This window comes from Odocoileus virginianus, chromosome 33 (assembly GCF_023699985.2).
Source record: "Odocoileus virginianus isolate 20LAN1187 ecotype Illinois chromosome 33, Ovbor_1.2, whole genome shotgun sequence".
In the NCBI taxonomy this organism is placed as follows: Eukaryota; Metazoa; Chordata; class Mammalia; order Artiodactyla; family Cervidae; genus Odocoileus; species Odocoileus virginianus.
Window position 1 is genome coordinate 1,148,390 of NC_069706.1, and position 17,684 is coordinate 1,166,073.

Below are 17,684 nucleotides of genomic sequence, written 5' to 3' on the forward strand. Positions count from 1 at the left end.
CCGCAGGGCATGAGCGAGCACTGGCCACGCTCACCTTCAGCCTGTCCCCCGCCTGTGTGTACTTCTTGGTGGCCAGGTGGTAGCTGCCCTGGCGCATGCAGCAGCTGGCAACCTGCTCCAGCAGCGCCCGCCGGGCCTCCTCGGACAGCTCCTTGCAGTCCTTGGGCACCGTCATCTTCTCGGCCATCTCCTCAGTGATGGTCAGGTTTTGCTCCAGGCACAGCTGCAGGGCTTCCTGATACTGGGGGTCACAGACACCAAGGAGAGGCGGTCACCGTCTGGTGGGTGGGTGGGAGGGGGGCCTCCCCAACCCCACCTCCACCCCTGGGTTGGGGGAGCAGCATGACCCGGGGTGGCAGGGGACCATCTCTCGCTGTGGACGCTCTAGAAGGGCCAAGGAAACGCCTCTGGGAAGGAATTTGTTGTGGGAGAAGAGACCACAGATCAATCATCTTCCTCAATTCAGGTTTTCAGAGTAGGGGGTTTAATTACTTTTTTCTTAAAAAAAATTCAAGAAAAATTTTCTATATTTCATTTGAGAAAGATTCTCGGGAAGAAAGCGCAGTGTGACCTGGTGGGGACGCCCCCTGTGGAGGCTGCACAGGGAACCTGGAGGGCGTGCGCCCAGACACGGACGGCGGTCCTGCTGGTGTGGGCCTTGTGCACACACCACCCGTGTGTGTGAGTGTGCTGTCAGACACAGGGAGACAGGAAGCGGGGGGGGGGGGGCGGGGGGCGCGTGCCGCGGCGAGGGGGACAGAGTCCTGGGGATGACAGGCACCACGGACGTCCCCGAGCTGCACACCCAGGAGCCCCACGGTATAACATCCATGGTATGTGCGCTGGGAAAGAGCGGAGAGGCCCGCACAGCGGGGCCGGGCCCTCCTGGGGAGCGGACCTGCGTCTGCAGCTGTACCTTCTTGGCGGCCAGCAGCAGCTCCACGGCCTTCTCGTACTGACCGTGCTCCAGGAAGAAGTCGGAGCAACGTGCCAGGAGGGCGGGGTCCGACTTCTCATCCAGGTCCTCTGCCACCAGCTGCAGGGCCGCAAACTGCTGGGTGGCAAAGGCCAGCTCCAGGGCCTTGGAGAAGTGGCCGGCCTGCAGATGGCGGGGCTCTGAGTGTGCCATCCGGGAGCTGCCGGGCCGGGCCGGGCTAGGCGGGGCCGCCTCACCTTGTGGTACAGCATGACTGCCCGGTCCATCTGCTCGCCCCTCTCCTCGTAGTAGCGCGCGGCTTCCAGCATGTCCTCGGGGGAGCTCAGCAGGGCCAGGTTCATGAGCTGGTCGTCCAGGCCGTGCTCCTGCGGGGGCACAGACATGCTGGGGACTGCCTGGCGGGAGAGTCTCCCCTGGAATGGGACCCTGGAGCGGAAGCAGGGGTGCCCACCTTGCACAGGCGAATGGCGTTGTTGAAGGCCTGGGCACGCGTGTAGAAGTGCACGGCCTGCCGCACCTCGTTCTGGCTCTCGTACTGCCGGGCCAGGTGGTAGGAGGCTGCCCAGTTCCCAGTCTCGCTGGCTATCTCGGCGGCCTGGAGACACCAGGGATGGTGGCCTCGCGTCCAGCCCGCCCTGCTCCGGTGGGATCCCGTCCCCCTCACCTGAGCACCGGCCCCCTTCCCAGGAGCACCCACGCCCCGTGTGCCCCCAGCCCCGACCCAGTCGGGGCACCCACCCGTTGGATGTTGCCCTGGAAGCAGTGGACGCGGACCAGGGAGAAGTAGTCCTGGGCCAGCTCATAGTAGTGCAGCGCCGCGTCCATCTTGGCCTGGCTCTCCAGGTACTGGGCCCACCACCGCCACAGCGTCCTGCAGTGGACGCCTCTGCTCAGGCTCTCTGCCCCGGCCCACAGCAGCCAGGTGGCCGAGCCCGAGTGAGGTCCCAGGGAGGCCCCCGCCCAGCCGCCTGGGGTCCAGCCTGGAGGGGCTGGGATGCTCCATGCCATCGCATGGAAGGCTCCTGAGGGAGGCCCCTTGGGCCGGCACTCACTTGTCCTTCATCTTGCTGATGTACAGCTTCAGGGCCTGCAGGTCCTCCGCCAGCATCCGCGGCACCTCAAAGCGGTGTGTGTCCGACTTCTCGTAGCTGCGGGAGGAGAGGCAGCGTCACTCACCCCCTGCCCTGGTTCAGTCCTGGGGATGCGAGGAGAGATGGCACCTCGCCTCCCGCCTGCAGCTGTGCTCCTACTGCGGGCCCCACCTCCACACGGCCCAGGTAGGGGTCCAGGCCCGGCGGGGCCCATGCACTCGGCCGCCCGAGCCCGGCTGCTCCCCCTAGAGCCACACGGCTCAGGCGGCCCCCGCAGCTGTGCTGGCCTGGCCCCTCCCCGGAGAACCTTGGACCCTCAGGGCTCTCACTAGCTGAGGGCCAGGTTGCAGTCCCCGCTGGCCTCCAGGTGCCGGGCGTAGTTGTAGTAGGTGGTGCGCAGATGCACGCGGTCGTGGCGCTCGGCCACCTCGATGGCCCTCTGCCACTGGCCTGAGGCCTGCAGCAGGCGGTTGAGGAGGTCATAGCGCCCACACCTCTTGTAGAGCTGCTCCGCGTCCTCCTGCAGGAACAGGTGGGGTGCAGGCACTTTGGGGTGCAGGCAACCTGCCTTTCAGCCGGGGTTGGAACCCCCACCCCATCGTCGAGGGGCTGATGGATCCCGTCAGAACCGGGGGTGTCCACTCCCTCACCCCACCCCCCGTTATAGCCTCAACTTGTCCAAGGAGTTTTCTGCTTCCTGCGACCCAATGGCCCAGATAAGCCCGCACGGGTGGGGAGCGGGCATGCGCAAGGGGTGTCCCACTCACCAGCATGCCCAGCTGCACGGCCAACATGGCCACCCTGGCCTCCGGCTCTGGCTCCTGCTGGGCCTCGCGCAGCGCTCGGGCCCCCTGGGCGTGGCCCATGTGCCCCAGGCACACCCTGGCCACATCCAGCCGCTGCGTCTTCACGCACATGCGCGCCATGTTCTCCCAGACGGCCTGGCTGCGGCAGAGGACACGGGGCTCAGTGAGCAGCTGCCCCCTGTGCCAGGCAACGTGGGGACCTGGCCAGACACAAGGTCCCTGAGGAGGGGGCCACGTGCGAGCCCCACAGCTTCACCCACAGAGCAGCTTGGCAAGCTGGGGCCCACAGGCCCTCCCGAGGAGGACGCAATGACAGTCCTGTCCCCCGGCCCACAGCTGGGACCCTGCCCCTTGCCAAGACACCCCCTCTGCTGCCATCCCACGAAGACTGGGGGCGTCCTGCACAGGCCGCCAGCCCCGCCGTGCCCCTAAGAGCACACCTGCCCCCCCCCCCACCAGCACCTCCATCCCAGACTGCACTCCTCGTGGCCCTGCGTCCTCCCACAGAGACCCTGGGTCGGCTGGGGAGTGGGTACGACACCCGGATGGGGGTGAGGGTCCCGGGAGCCGGCCTGCAGAGCTGCTCTCTGAGCCCCCGGCACAGGCTCAGGGCGGGGCTTCCTTTCTTCCTTTCAGAGGTTTCCGACGTCTCTCTCCCTCCCACCCCAGCAGGTCGGGCCTCCCCAAGAAATGAGAAATGAGGTTGGTGGGAGGGAGGGTGCTCCATTCCCAGATGACCCCACGGCCCCGACGAGCACAGACCAGTAACTCCTGGGACGTGAGCGGCTGGTGGACCTACCCTGCCACCAAGACGTGCTGGAAAAAGCCCGTGGGAAGTGCCGTCCCTGCACGCTGGCTGCTCTGACGGCAGCTTCACCCTGCATGGGTCCTGGGGTCCATACACCCAACGGACAGGCCATGTGGACACCGGCTCAGTGCCCGTCTGATTGTGAGAACTCCCTGCCACCCGGGCCTGTGTATAGACTGTACCCTCAACATAAGGGGCAGGGGGGCTCCTAGCTCCTGACTCTCCAGGAAGCCCGGGCCCCGCAGAAGCTCCTGGGACACGCCGAGGCCCCTCCTCCTGGGCTGCCCGTGGAGACCCCAGTGGACGGGGCCGCGGTGGACGACAGCCTCACGTCCGCCCAGTGGCACACACGCCGCTGTGCTTCTGCCGGGCATCCCTGCTCTGAGGTTACTCTCCTGTGAGTCCATGCGCAGGAGCACGGAAGCCTCGGGGGCTGAGGGCCCGGCTCGCGGGGGGCAGCAATCAGAGGACGAGGGGACCTTCGGATGGTGAGGTCATCCCTGACTCAGGTCTGCTCCTAGGCCCCATCCCAGCTGTCCCCTCCGCCCAAGGCTGGGGGCTGAGAGGGCACTGGCCTGCTGGCCCACAGGCGCCCAGGTGGGTGACCCGGCCTGTGGCCTGCCCAGCCCGGGAAGACAGAGCTGGGACTGCCATTCCTGAAACCACTACTGCTGTCCAGCGGAAGACAGCCACGTGAAGACTGACTCAGGAAGAGCGACTTAAGTAGGTAAGGAGGGAAGGCAATGCTCTGCTCTCAGAAGCTCTCAGGAAAACCTCCTTCTGAGGTGAGTGCACCGTGTGTGCAGGGACCCCAGCCCGTGGCCCCCTTGGGGGGGGCGCCCCTCCGCCGGGTGCAAGGAAGGTGGAAGGACCGCTAGCACCCACCAGACACAGCATGGCTGGTGGAGCAGGGGTCAGCCTCGCCTCTGGCCCCGAAGGAGGGAAGTGGTGAGAACTCAGCTAGCGCGTCTTCTGTGAGCCCTGGTGGGAAAAACCCAGAAGAGGTAAAAATCCCCTGGGAGCTGATGGCCCCTGCCTCTCAGGAATGTAAACTTGGCAGCCCCTGGGACCCAGAGCGGGCGGGGCCTCGGGGGGCTGACCCGGTCCCGCTGGGAGTCAGCACAGGCAGGCCGGGCCGGGTGAGGGTCTGAGAGCCCAGCAGGCTGGGCCCGTCAGCGTCCACAGCAGACGCGGCCTGGCTCTCACTTGGGCTTCGCTGGGTGCTCAGCTCACTCACAACCCCCTCCTGCACATGGATGACGGCCTGCTCTGGGGGGCCTCCGAGTGTGGGTGAGGGTCTTGGCTGGGAGGTAAGGGCATCCAGGGCCCCCAGCACCGTGTGCGGAGAGTATCCATGTGCTGGGGGAGTGGCTGAAGGTGGGGGGGGGACGCCCCATCCCCGGAGCGGACGGCTGGCCCCCACCCATGCCACCCGCCGGGGCCAGACAGACAGTGGGCCCGACAGCGGTGGGGAGTGCACGTCGCTCCCAGGGAAGGTGGGGTGCGGGGGAGGGCCGCGGAGGCCTCCCGAAGAGGCCCCTGCCTTTCCCATCAGGAAACACATCCTGTGGGCGTCTGGCCGCTATTTGTTGCAGTTGGCTACGCCCTCTGGCTCTCCAAAAACAGCCTCAAAAACAACCATTTCCTCCCTGCCGAGAGACGGGGAAGACGCAGGCGCGAGGCACACTCACACACGCACGCACCTCCTCTGCCGTCTGCTCTCCAGGCCCAGCTGCTCCGCGGCAGAGGCGCCGGCAGGGGCTCAGACCCGCCGCCCGCTGCTCCCCGTCGCCCCGCTCTGCGCCCGCCCCGTGCTGGTCCCTAGAGCGGCCAGCCCCGCACCCTCCAGCCTCGCCTGCCTGCGGGTTTCTGCGCGCCGCGGCCTCCGCCCCCCAGGAAGACGGCGCACTCAGGACTCGGGGCTCTCGCTGCTGCCCCTGCGTGCCCCCCGGGATGGGAGGCCCTGGCCTCGGCGCAGGCCTGGCGCTGCTCCAGGTGCAGGAGGCCGGGTAAGGGGCCCGCAAGGCGGGCACCCCCGCACCTGCCGCCCAGGCCTTCCCGCCACCACCGAGCATGAGCGGGGACGTCCTCTAGCCGGCCCCGCTGACACACTGACCGACCGCGGCTGGGACTCCCCCCACAACGCGAGCCAGCACCGCGGCTGCGATGACCGTCCGCAAAGTGGTGGCCACGGCCGTGCTGGTGGCCCTGGTCTCTCTCATCCTCAACAATGCGGCGGCCTTCACTCCCAACTGGGTGTACCAGACGCTGGAGGATGGCCGGAGGCGCAGCGTGGGGCTCTGGCGGGCCTGCTGGCTGGCAGAGCGGCCCCGGGGGGCGCCCGGCCCGGGGGCCAGGCCAGCGCCAGCTGACGCGCGCGACTGCGAGGCCCTGGGCTGGGGCTCCGACGCGGCCGGCTTCCAGGAGTCGCGAGGCACTGTCAAACGTAAGTCGGTTTGTCTCACCGCCTCCTTTAGAGTGGCCGTCCGTGCGCGCAGGGCGCGCTGGCTGAGGGGAGAGGCACACCTGGGGACTCGGGTGCGCCCCAGGCTCCACTCCCACCTGCCCTGGTCCCTTTGGGACAGAATTCTTCCTGTGCAGGAGGGCGATTTTCTCTGCCATTATGCATAGCTAGGGGACGGATACGGTAACTGAAGCAAGGAAAACGTGTTTTTCGTGGTGGAAAATAAAGATTGCTAATGAGTGAAATAAACAAGGCGCTTAAAGCACGTGGCTGGGTTGCGACCTCGCTCCACAGCCGTCAGGGTCCTTAGGGCTGTGGGCAGCACTAGGGGGACTCTCGGGGGGCTGGCTGGAGGTGGCAGCCCAGCAGAGACAGGCAGACTGAGGCCCGCGGACGGCAGGGAGGAGCCCAGGTCCCCGGCTGCCCCACTGCCACCAGCGGCCCTGTCTGGTCGGTCACGTCCGGCACGGGGTCTGGAAGGTGGGAACTTGACCTTGAAAGCAGGGTTGGGTTTGAACATTTGCGAGGGAAGGTCCAGGCACATGAAGACGCCAGACACTGAGCGTGTGGATGCGGGGTCACAGCGGCCGACGTGAAAGGCCGCCACCCGGGCTGGCGACAGCCCATGACAGCTGTGGACAGTCCCCGACGCACAGACCTCCTTCCCTTTCTGAAGGTAGCTCTCCTTCCAGGAGAACGCAGCCTCCAGTGGGGCTTCGGCCGGCACAGGCACGACTGCCCCCAGCCAGCTGGGCCCCCGGGACTAGGCCTCCTTGGGGCCCCTTGGGAGCTGGCTGGGGGCTGTTGTCTCCACTTGGCAGGCAGAGACAGAGGCTGCAGGAGGCGCAGGGTCCCGGCGAGCCGCTGAGGGGACGCCTCCCCGTCTCTGCAAGTGGAGCCCTCACTGCACAGCTGGGGGGTGTCTCATGGGGAGCGGACAGCCCCCCACCCTTCATAAGCAGTGGGCCAGAGCCTCCCTTAACGCAGGCAGAGCCTGGAGGAGTCTGCCTGTCCTATGAGCTCTCAGACCAGGGTTCTGTGAGACGCTGGCAGGTCCTCTGAACCTGGGGATCTGGGACCTGCCCGTTGGAGGGGGGTCTTCTCTGGGCTCTGGATATGTGGTGAGGGGCAGTGGGAGCCAGTGACCGGGGCTCCAGCATGGGCCCGGTGCAGGCCACGCCTCCCCGACCCCCAGGGGCCCTGTGCTCCCCTATAGGCTCCCCCACCTCCCGGGGCTCACGGCTGCCTGCCACAGCCCCCAACACCACCACGCAGGTGCCCGCTCCAGGCACCCCCCACCTGCCCCCTTGCTGAGCCAGGATGCAGCCTGTTCTGGAGTCCCACGCCTGCCCTGCCGTGAGTCCCAAGCGGCCGCTCACCTGCCCTCACTCACTGTCCTACCTGCCTGCCACCTGAGAAGCCCCTGAACAGCTCTTAGAATGGCCTACTCCCTTACTCAGCACTTGCAGCAGCCAGCCCTTAACGAGGCCCCGAGCATCAGACATTTCCCCAAAGAAGGAGACGGTCAGAGCAGCTGCTCACACGTGAGCTGCCACCAGGAAGAGGCGCTGACACCCTTCTCACCAGCTCCCTGCGACAGAGCGCTGCTGCCCTGGGGGGTCCCGAGAGGCAGGGGGCTTCTGGTCTTTTTCTGGCCTGTCCCCGTCAATCCAATCAGCAGCTCCCAGCAAAACCCCAACCCAGGCTTCGCCCGATGGTCCAGCTTCCTGCTGAACCAGGGACGGGAGGAGAACGGGGTGGCCTCGACCGTGAGATCACCTCTGTTCGTCCACCCTGGGCCCCGTGCCGCTTCGTCCAGAGCCAGGCCGACCTGGAGGTCCCAGACCCCATGCAGGTGCCCAGGGCAGCCCTTGGGGACAGCAGCCATCCTCCCGCCAGCTCTGTGCCTGCATCCTGGCAATGCCTGCGGAGCCCAGCCAGAGCTGCTAGGCATGTGGGGCCAACTCTGCCATCCCCCAAGGGGGCAAGCTCCGGTTAGGGTGTCCCGAGCACTGGGTCAGGCCCCCCAGCCACCCTCCGTCACATTGGTCCCGTCCCAGAGCACAGGGCCCATGCCCCACGCCACTGGCTGAGCATGCGCTGCGGCCCTGACTTTCGATACTGATCAGGCGGGGGTGTGGGGGGGAATCGGTCTTGCTTTCCGACCACTGTTCTCTCTGCCACTTTCCATCTGTCCATGTGTCGGACACTCTGTCAGGCCCTGACACAATCCTGTCCTCTCCCTGAACCAGGGGGGACATGAATAAACAGATGTCCAGTCTCGAGCTTCGCCTTCACGGCTCCTCCAAACCCAGAGCCACTGCCCAGGCTGCATGAGCAGCAAGTGTGAAGACCCGCCAAATGCCTGGGCGCCTGGGCTCTGGGGAGCTGGTGGGACACGTCCGCTTGGGTGGCTGGGGAGGGGCGAGGCTGAGGGGCGAGTCCGCTGACGTGGGGAGGCCCTGCTCGGGCCGGGAGGGGGTCTCAGGGCCTCGCTGCGCCGGGACCCGCACCCCACAGCGTGGACGCTCACGGCATGGCCGGCCGGTCCGCGCGCGTCCTTCCTTGCCCGCGAGGCTGAGCCCGGGACCAGTAGGACTTTCCTGAGCTCAGGTGGGCCCCATACTCATGCTCTGAGCATCCATCACCCCCAGCAGCCCCCGTCTCCGCCTCTGCCGCCAAACCCATGATCTAGAGAAGCAGGGCCTTCCCGTAGGATAAAGGCGTTTGAAGGGTAAACGTGGTTGCAAAGCAAGTCCAGGTGAAAAGGCAGGAAGAGCGCGATGAGCAGCCTCCCTGGAAAAGCCTGCAAGTGGCCAAGCCCCATGCTGACGGGGGAACCGTGTGGCCTCCCGCTCCCGCATGTGGTCAGGGGACCCCGGAAGCCCTCGCAAGCAGTCAGGAGGATTCCCGCAGATCACGAGACCCGCTGCCCTGCCGCCCAGTGGGGGGAGGCCAGGGGCCTGAGCCCGTGTGGGGACGTCGGGCTCCTGGGGCCTGCCTTGAGCTCTCTGGCTCCTCCCTTTAAAGGTCAGGGTTCCCAGAGACCGCGGCCATGTCCTGTGGTCGCTCTGACGACTACAGAGCCCAGGACAGTGAGGTGGGGGCGCAAGAGTTGCGGGTGAGGGCGTCAGACAGAGGAGCCATCTGTCCATCCGTCCATCCACCTGTCTGGGAGGGTTCCTGGGCCCTTGGTGCTGAGCAGCAGTCCATCCGCTCACCCCCAGGGCTGCTCCCACGCCCGTGCAGGGCCCAGGGTGCCCACAGCCCCTAGCAGCCGCGTGGCACAGGCTGGGACCTGGGAAGGGCGAGACCCCTCGAGCTCTGCACAGCAGGAGAGGGGCCGGGGGCGAGCCGCCTGAGGCCCCCGGGCAGGAGTGATCCTCTGGTGGAAGTGGCACAGCTGACCACACACACTAACGGAGAACACCGCCCGCCCACAGCGCGCTGCACCCAAGGCCCTGGGGCAGGGGGCTTTTACACTCTGGAAGGGCCACGGGGAAGGGGTGGACTTCACAGCTGAGGGCTCTGCCGTCCAGCATGCGAGCAGGACGGTATTCCCCCGCGACGGACCTCTGGATGACACCACCCAGCCCCCACCTCTGTGGTCCGAGCACCAGGCTGCCCCCCATGCACGTCCCGCACGTCTCGTTCAGGGTCCAGGGTCCAGGATGCAGGTGGGTGGGGGCTGGGGAGGGGGTGGTGAGATTCGGGGAGATGGAGGGAGGAGCCCCAGGTGGGCAGGGAGCCAGGCTTGAGCAGCCTGGCCGGTGCTGACCATGCTGACCGCCGCTCCCCTCCCTCCCGCCCCGCAGTGCAGTTCGACATGATGCGAGCCTGCAACCTGGTCGCCACGGCGGCGCTGGCAGCCGGCCAGCTCACCTTCGTGCTGGGGCTGACCGGCCTGCCCCTCCTGTCACCCGACGCCCAGTGCTGGGAGGAGGCCATGGCTGCCGCGTTTCAGTTGGCGAGTAAGTACCCGGCGGGGTGGCAGGTCGGCTGCGGCTTTTAGTCACGGCGGCCCCCACTCGTCACTGTGGGCAGCAGCCAGACAGAAATACACATGGTGGGGGGGAGGGCACTGCGGGGCAACCCGAGGGGTTTGTGTCTCTTTGCCCGAGGCCTCCCAGCCCTTCCCGCTGTCTAAGGCGAGGTGACCACACTTGACACTTGGTGACCCGTTTGGCTTTTCAAAGTCTCTGGCACCTGCTGTTTCTTTGCCCCTCCGCAGCCCGGGTGGCAGGCAGCCTGGGTTCATTCTCCTCCTGAGAGGCTGCCGCAGCTTGCTGTGAGCACATGGGCACGTGGACAGAAGTGGGCGCCCTTCTAAGCCCTGCAGCCTTCCTGGCTAACAGTCAGCAGATAGGGAGTTCAGGGCATGCATGTGGTTCCCAGCTGGTGATCTACAGGCTTAGGGTTGGGCTCGGGTTATAGCTGTGGTTGTCTGGGGCTCGGCTGGGATCAGATGAGCGTGGTGGGGGCGATGCTGGGGAGAGGAGCGAGGCTGCAGGCCCTCAGCGAACAGTCCAGAAGCCGCCTCGTGCTGGGGGTGATGTGGGTGGGGCAGGGCCTGGCCACTGCCGGCTTCCGAGGACAAGAGCAGTGGCCCCACGGGTGATGAATGGGCCTGGCCAGGGAGGCTGTGCAGCGGCCAAGAATCCCCGAAGCTGCCCACCCGTGTGCCCTGGGGTGGGGGTGCATCTGTGCTGGGTTTCCCCCCCTACACCCCGCCTGTCTTGCTGGCCCAGGTTTAACCATCATGGGATCCTGGCTTTCAGGTTCCTGCTGCCCATGGGGAAGGGCAGGTGGGGGCTGACAGGACGGGGGGCGGGGGGGGGGCAGCCAGGCATCCGGCTCGGGGGAGAAGCAGCGCCCAGTGGTGAGGCTGCAGCCCAGCCCGGGGGGGGGGGTGGGCAGGAAGTGCGAGTGAATCACGGGGGACGATGGATCCCGGGCCCCCCCACTTCCTGGAGAAGCGCAGTTTCCAGAACGCGCTGACAGCTGGCAGCACTCATGCTGGGAAGTGCCGGGTGGGACTCAGAAACGGGCCCTATTCACAGGGCAGTGCGGCCCTCAGCCAGTCACTTCCCTGGGGCCCGGCAGCCCGGGGCGCTGCAAGGCTCAGGAGGGCGCACAGTAGGTGTCGGGAGAACAGGGCTGCGTCCGCCCCTGCGGTCACCGTGAATGGGGTGAAGCCACAGGGGTGACGCCCACCCTGCCTGGGGTGACTCTGGGGTCGGGGACCGCCGTCCCCTCCCTCCTCCAGGACCGTTCCACGGGCCGCCTCTGCTGAGCTCGGGGCTATGGGTCCGTGCCTCGCTGAGACCCCCCTCCCTCATGAGGGGTCATCTGGAATTCCATCCCTTCAGGAAGGAAGTGGTAAAGCTGGATTAAAGACAGATATTCGAGTGGCGTTAAGGGAATAACAGTAACAGCTCTTGACTCAGAAAGGGACTCCTCCCTGAAGGAGCACTGAGTGTGCACCGCACCTCAGAAGACACATCTCCAACACACTAATTTGGAATTACTGGAAAACGTATTGTGGGTTTGGTGTTAAACCTGACATCTTACTTCCTGCAAACTCTTGTTTCAGACAAAACTGTACTGTTTCCAAGTAACACAAAAAAAAATCGAAGCAGGGGAGCCCTCCTCATTAACTGAAACCACACTGTCCTGCAGCAATGGGCGTGGGGGGCACACCCTGCAACCTGGGCATCCCCAGGCCAGCACCGCCTCTGGGAGGCAGGACCCAGCTCTGCCCAAGCCCGTCAGGCCGGCAGAGGCTGATGGAAAAAGCCAGGAGCCCGCAGGGCACCTGCAGCCCTTCCGCGATCTGTCCCCCTGCCTCCGCAGGCCCGCTCCCCGCCCCCGCCCCGCGTCCGACCGGTCACCCCCCACAGGGCTGCTGTGCCCAGAGAGGAAATGCACTTGGCCCTGTTTAGACTGTTTCATTGACAAACAGTAGAGAGCACAGCGCTGGGCCTTTCTTCTATCACGCGGCTAATTTTAGAGTTAGGTTTTTTCCTGTGCTCTGGTCTGTTTTAAACAGTCAGGGAGAGACTGAAGGGCGCCAGGATATCCTGTCCCAGGAGGGGGAAATGCCTGCTGGTACCTGTTATGCAAGGGAACCTTGAGTCCCCACTTCGGGGCCAGAGGGTGGGCGGGGGAGAGAAGGTGCTCATGGAAGGGGGGAGCACAGCTCCCTGGGAGGTAGGAGCATGAGGACCAGCCAGAGAGCAACACCCCAGTGGGAGGAGGCAGGAGGGCAGCCGCGGTGCTCTTGGTGATCCCACAGCTGCTCTGGGCACTGGTCCCCAGGGCACGGGATGCCCGGCCCAGCTGTGTCAAAGGGCAGCCCCCGCCCCCCCTCAGTCAGGGCTGCAAGTCCAAGCGACCCCGTCTCAGATGCCAGGGAGGACCGCGGGAGACAGAGCGACCGTCAGCGATTTCACCCGGTGAGCTCTACTGCATCAGGCAATTTCTTGCAGAATCTTCCAAGTGTGATTTCCATTTACCCTAAAGTCGAAAAAACTCCTTGCCGTCCCCTAGTCCACCCCACGCGTGAGCTGAACACCCCGTGAAAGCTCCCTGCACGGGGCAGGGGGGAGCAGGCGCCATGTGGCAGCCGTCTGCCAATGCCGCCCGGCCGGCCCCTCCTCAGACACCAGCCCCTCAGACCCCGCAGGGGTCGAGAGCAGCATTTACGTAGACGGTGTGGGCTTCATGTCTGCTGGCCTCCTCTCCACTTCTGCAAATCCTGAGATTTTTTTTGCTGAAAAACTTAGCAACATGCTAAGGGGCCGCTTGCCCCACACCCGAGGTGGAGGCCAACTTTACTGTCCCCAAAGCTCAGCTGGGTGGCGCGTGGTGGCTGTCCTGGCCTCTGAGCTGGAGGAGACCTGCTTGCGCCATCGGCCCCTTTCTGTGCTGTCCAGTCAAGTGCCTGGCTCGGGCCGGCGGCTCACTTTCCTGTCTCCTGCCCCTGCTGCTGCTGTGGCCGTGTCTTTTCCCAGACTCCCCCTGGTTGGTGGGGGTGGGAGGGGGCGGCACTGTCCACACCTTCTGCTGCTCACGGTGCTGGAAGCCCGCCTGCGGCTGAGCCTCAGGGCCCCACATCAGGGCCCCGGCCGGTGCTGCCCTGGACCTGTGGCAGGCGCCGCGTGAGCTCAGGGCTCAGCCCCACGGTTTCCATCCGCGCCCCCGCGCAGGCTGGACGGCCACTCCGGAGGACGGCCTGTGACAGCCGGCAGAGCCCGAGGAAGCTGGCAGGAAGGAAGAGAGGAGAGGGCGTCTGAACCACGCTGCCCGGCCGCCGGCCCACAGGAAGGGGCTGTTTGCTTTGGAACATAAGCTTGTGAGGACGGAATCAACTCCACGTGGGTCTACTGCACCTCTCCCCTTAGACTTGCTTCACTGACATCACGGAAAAGGCTCTGGAGACGCTCAGGAACAAGAGGCCCTCAACCAGGGCTGAGAGAGATGGACGGCCTCGTTTCAGAACCTCATCAAAGTAAACGGCCAGTTTGCTTTCAGGAGGATGTGCACGTGGCCAGTGCAGTAGCTGCCACCTCTAAGTGTCTCCGTGGCTTTCCACTGCCCACACGTGGTGCATCGTGGGCCCCGTGGTGACCAAGTCTGCTCAGCCACACCACCTCTGCTGGCCGAGGGCGGACGAGGATGAGCGCTGTCCTGCTAGAAACCCACCCGCACAGCTCACTGAGGATGCCAGAGAACTCTGCCCAAGAGAAAGCGCTAGAGAGGCAGGGCTCGGCCTGCTCAGGTCACTGACAAGCATCCCTCCAAGAGGCTGTGCTCACCTGGCCCCTGACTCTTGAAGCCGTGTGTGTGAACAGAGCTGTCTGTTCACATGTCAGTTCACACTGCTTTTATCTTCTAACATAAGAACATCTCCAGTGTACTTGCAGAGGAAGTGATAAATGGAGTAAAATGCCAACAGAGTAACCGCCTGTCCTGTTTCCCTCCAAAACAGAGGACATGCTCTGAACCGAGCATAGGTGCTGGGCGCCTGCGGCCCTCACCCCAGTGCTCTGTCTGACGACCGCGTTCCAGACGCTGCTGACTTGGGTCACAGTCATGTTTCCTGTGACCTGTGACAAGCAGGGTCTTACTCAGGTGTGTCCTGGGAGTGGGTCTCGGGTCCCCAGGCCACGTGTATGTCCCATCAGCGTGCCCTGCCCTGGTCTCTGCCAGGGCCTGTCCAGGTTGGGGTCTCACGACTCACAGGCCTCCACTTATGAATTCAACATCCTCTGTCCGTCAGTGATGCAAAGCCACCCACGTCAGACTGCCAGCGGCCTCGGAGGCCATGGGGACACCCAGTGCTTTTGCCCGCCCCCAGGGAGGGACACCGCCAACGGATCCTTGTGTGACACATACAAGCCAGATGAAGCGTCCCTAGGATGGGGCAATGGGCTCTGAGCACAGTGGAGGGAGGGGGCTGGTGTGCTGCAGCCGCCGCGCTGGGGGAGCACCCCCGGCCGCGCCGGGTGCTCATGCTGTCCCCCGCCCTGCTCCCCCTCCCCCTGACACGGCTGGCGTGCTGACTCACCCCCCTGCCCCATCCCCCGTGCTCTGAGTCCTGCTGAAAGAAGGCTCAACAAGCGCCCAGACACCATGACATCGAGGGGACGCAGAATGCTTCCGCTTTCCTTTCACAGAACACAGGCCCGAACCCCTCCCGTCACGAACGCAAAGCTGGCTGCCCAAGACAGCGGACGCAGGCCGTTTGTCCTCGTGGGCAAAGAAGTGCCAGTGTGCATGACAAACAGAATCCGTTACTTTTAACAGGAGGAGGCATGGAGAAGCTTCGGGTGTAACAAGATTCACCAAGTGCCGTGAAGAATGAGCACAGGGCTTGGTCAGCGTCACTGCTGTCGAGCACACAACCAAGGCAGGACAGACGTATGAGTCAGACTCTCTGGAAGGTGCAGAGAAGGCGAGACCATAACGCTTGTGCTTCAAGGAAACCCCAGCCTGCGCTCGGCACCCAGTCAGGACGTGGCTATTAGAACCGGGCGCGGGCATCACTGCGACAACCCTCTGCCCCGAGGCCACGCTGGGTCATGCGTGGCCTGGTTTACTGAGGAAAGCAGGAGGAGAGGGGGGACTGGCAGGAGCAGAGTGCGGATGTCGTGGTATAGGACAAGCACAGGGACTCGGTGGGCTCAGCCTGGCCAGAGCCCAGGGCAGGGCCCGAGACGGTCTGGGAGGGGCAGGGAGTTCCATCTGGACACTCTGGGTCCCCGAGGGCCTTTGTCCTAATCAGGCACGTTCGGTTCCTTAAAAACAGACCCAGCCCGGTCGGCACAGCAGAGGGGGTGCCGGGGCTGCCCGGCAGGGGGGCTGATGACCCAGGGCTGGGAGGAGGGGCGGGCTCCGGACAGCTTCCTAAGCAGCAGAACCACTGCCTCTGCCCCCATCCTAGTCACCAGGGCTTCCAGCCCAGACCCAGACCTGAACTCTCTCAAGCGCCAGTGCCTGCTGGCTTAGCCCACAGATCCTGGGTGTAAAATTCCAGTCTTCTTATTGTAGGAACCAAAAGATAGGTCTGTGGAGCCCCTGAGAGACAGAACCACGTCTCTCAGTGATGACGAGCCGACACGAACAGCTGACTGAGGGCGGGGAGGTCGTAAAGGGCACTGTGCACAGTCCTGGACACCCACCCCTCTGGGCCCGGCATCATTGGAAGAGAGACAGGGATGAGGGGGACGAGGGGACGAGATGGGGCGGGGATGCTCTAGGACCAGCTACAGCTGCTCAGATGGCAGAGGAGACTCCCGGGGCCCGGCTCCTGGCCCCCCGCCTGCCCGGTATGCTAGGAATAAGTAAACTCTTAAGGACAGAAATTCAACTAAGTCACACACCAATCTGAGCTGGTCCCAGGTATAAAGTAGAAAACACATGTGTTTCCCTTCGCTTTGAATGAATTAGGCATTTACAGGCCTGGTGGACCTCACGCGGAGTCACTGCTGGGCCTTTCGGGGTGAGGAAGCGGGTGTTGGCATCCCCTCTGCAGCAGGTGGGGGGCAGCTGAGGCCAGACACCTGCCAGGTCTCAGGAACCACCTGAACCCCAAGACTGCCTGGCCAGGACAGACGCCCCACCAGACCCACAGGCCCCGTCGAACGCAGCCAACCCCTAGGCGGGGCGCAGGGCGGGCTGGGCTCCTGGCCCCCGGAACAGGGTTGGTCGGAGGAGGGCGGGTGGGAGCGGGGGCCCTCCAGCAGCTGCCTCACCCAGGGCTTCGTCCACAGGTTTCGTCCTGGTCATTGGGCTGGTGACGTTCTACCGCATCGGGCCCTACACCAGCCTGTCCTGGTCGTGCTACTTGAACATCGGCGCCTGCCTACTGGCCACCCTGGCTGCCGCCATGCTCATCTGGAACGTCCTGCACCGGCGGGAGGACTGCACGGCCCCCCGCGTGATCGTCATCAGCCGCTCCCTGACTGCGCGCTTTCGCCGTGGGCTGGACAACGACTATGTTGAGTCACCGTGCTGAGGGTGACCTCCCTCCACCCAGGGACCGTCTGGGAATTGGGGTGCTGCTCCCCACTTGAGCACACACACCACACGCATTGACCACGTTATCCACGGACATGGGGCTTGACCACATGGCATCTGCGCCCTCCCCTGCGGCCCGCGTCACGCTCCTGCATGGCCTTGCGCTCTGCCCCAGCCCACGTTAATTTATTCAGCATCTGCTGAGAGGGGCGTCCTGGGTCGTAACCACCCTGATAAGACAGAACACGGGGAGAGTTTGTGAACTGCACGGAGCTTCCTCCAGGGACTCAGAATTCACAGTCAGACGGTCACGGTTTTACGACAGCATTGTGTAAGTGAGGTCCATTTACTCCTGATTATCCTTCTAAGTTAAAATAAAATGCCAATCTCTCACCATGGCTTAAAGCTTGTGTTTTATCCACTACACGGCCACGTGGTGAGGAATCGGGCCAGTCCTGTAGTTCTGTAGCTGACCGTCAGAGAAGGTCCAGGGCAGCGTGGCTGAGGGCCACTCACGCCTCCACTCACAAGTCCCCGTCCCCGCGGATCCTGAGCTGCAGCTGCATGACAGCGTGTCCGCAGCTGGCAAGCAAGAGAGAAACGCCTACTGGCTTCAAACAACTCAGAGGCTGGCTTGCTTTTTCCCCTAGAAGAGTCTTCACCTCACCCAGCCGGGGCCCCGCCACCGGCGGCTTCAGACCTCCGTCCCAGCCCCAGCCTGGCGCCAACGGCCCCGGACCCGGCAGTTGGGCTGGAGCCCCGACTCCCCGCGCTGAGCACCAGCAGCTCAGAGGTTCACACCAGCCAGCACCCTCGGGCCAGCGGCTGCCCGCCCACGTCTGTGAGGCCCGTGGGGGCCGCGCCCCCTGGCGGTGGGAAGCGCTGCTGGCATCTCGCAGCCCAGGAAGCCAGGCGGGGCGGGGAGGCACCGGTGCCAAGTCCTCCGCTGCCTCCCCACGGGCCGGCCCGAGAAGACTAAGAAACGTTTAGCGTGGCTGCCGCACCCTTCCCAACGATGAGCGGTGACCAGCCTAGGGCTCAAAGGCCCTGCTGCCCC

The 17,684-nt window shown here is 64.9% G+C and overlaps 2 protein-coding genes across 11 annotated transcripts in view; one reads left to right on the forward strand and one right to left on the reverse strand.

Annotated features, from left to right (window-relative positions):
• The window catches only part of IFT140 (intraflagellar transport 140), a 53,513-nt gene that overhangs the window by 7,211 nt on the left and 28,618 nt on the right, over positions 1–17,684 (reverse strand). For all 10 annotated transcript variants that reach the window (XM_070460881.1, XM_020886387.2, XM_070460880.1 and 7 more), the window contains 8 exons: positions 2,796–2,973; positions 2,358–2,548; positions 1,990–2,085; positions 1,676–1,808; positions 1,389–1,532; positions 1,174–1,302; positions 917–1,099; positions 35–241 (listed from right to left, as the gene is read on the reverse strand). In XM_070460881.1, the coding sequence (XP_070316982.1) occupies positions 35–241; positions 917–1,099; positions 1,174–1,302; positions 1,389–1,532; positions 1,676–1,808; positions 1,990–2,085; positions 2,358–2,548; positions 2,796–2,973 (1,261 nt within the window). The remainder of the gene's footprint in view (positions 1–34; positions 242–916; positions 1,100–1,173; positions 1,303–1,388; positions 1,533–1,675; positions 1,809–1,989; positions 2,086–2,357; positions 2,549–2,795; positions 2,974–17,684) is intronic.
• TMEM204 (transmembrane protein 204) lies at positions 5,164–17,020 on the forward strand. Its single transcript, XM_070460904.1, has 3 exons — positions 5,164–6,088; positions 9,922–10,077; positions 16,381–17,020. Exons 1-3 carry the CDS (start codon positions 5,809–5,811, stop codon positions 16,623–16,625), a joined length of 681 nt encoding a protein of 226 aa, XP_070317005.1. The 5' UTR covers positions 5,164–5,808; the 3' UTR covers positions 16,626–17,020.

Excerpts from the sequence above, each read along its gene's own strand:
- TMEM204 (XM_070460904.1), top strand. The coding sequence starts at position 5,809 with ATGACCGTCCGCAAAGTGGTGGCCACGGCCGTGCTGGTGGCCCTGGTC. Across the intron at positions 6,089-9,921 it reads GTCGCGAGGCACTGTCAAAC|TGCAGTTCGACATGATGCGA; the intron begins GTAAGTCGGTTT and ends CCCGCCCCGCAG. Across the intron at positions 10,078-16,380 it reads TGCCGCGTTTCAGTTGGCGA|GTTTCGTCCTGGTCATTGGG; the intron begins GTAAGTACCCGG and ends CTTCGTCCACAG.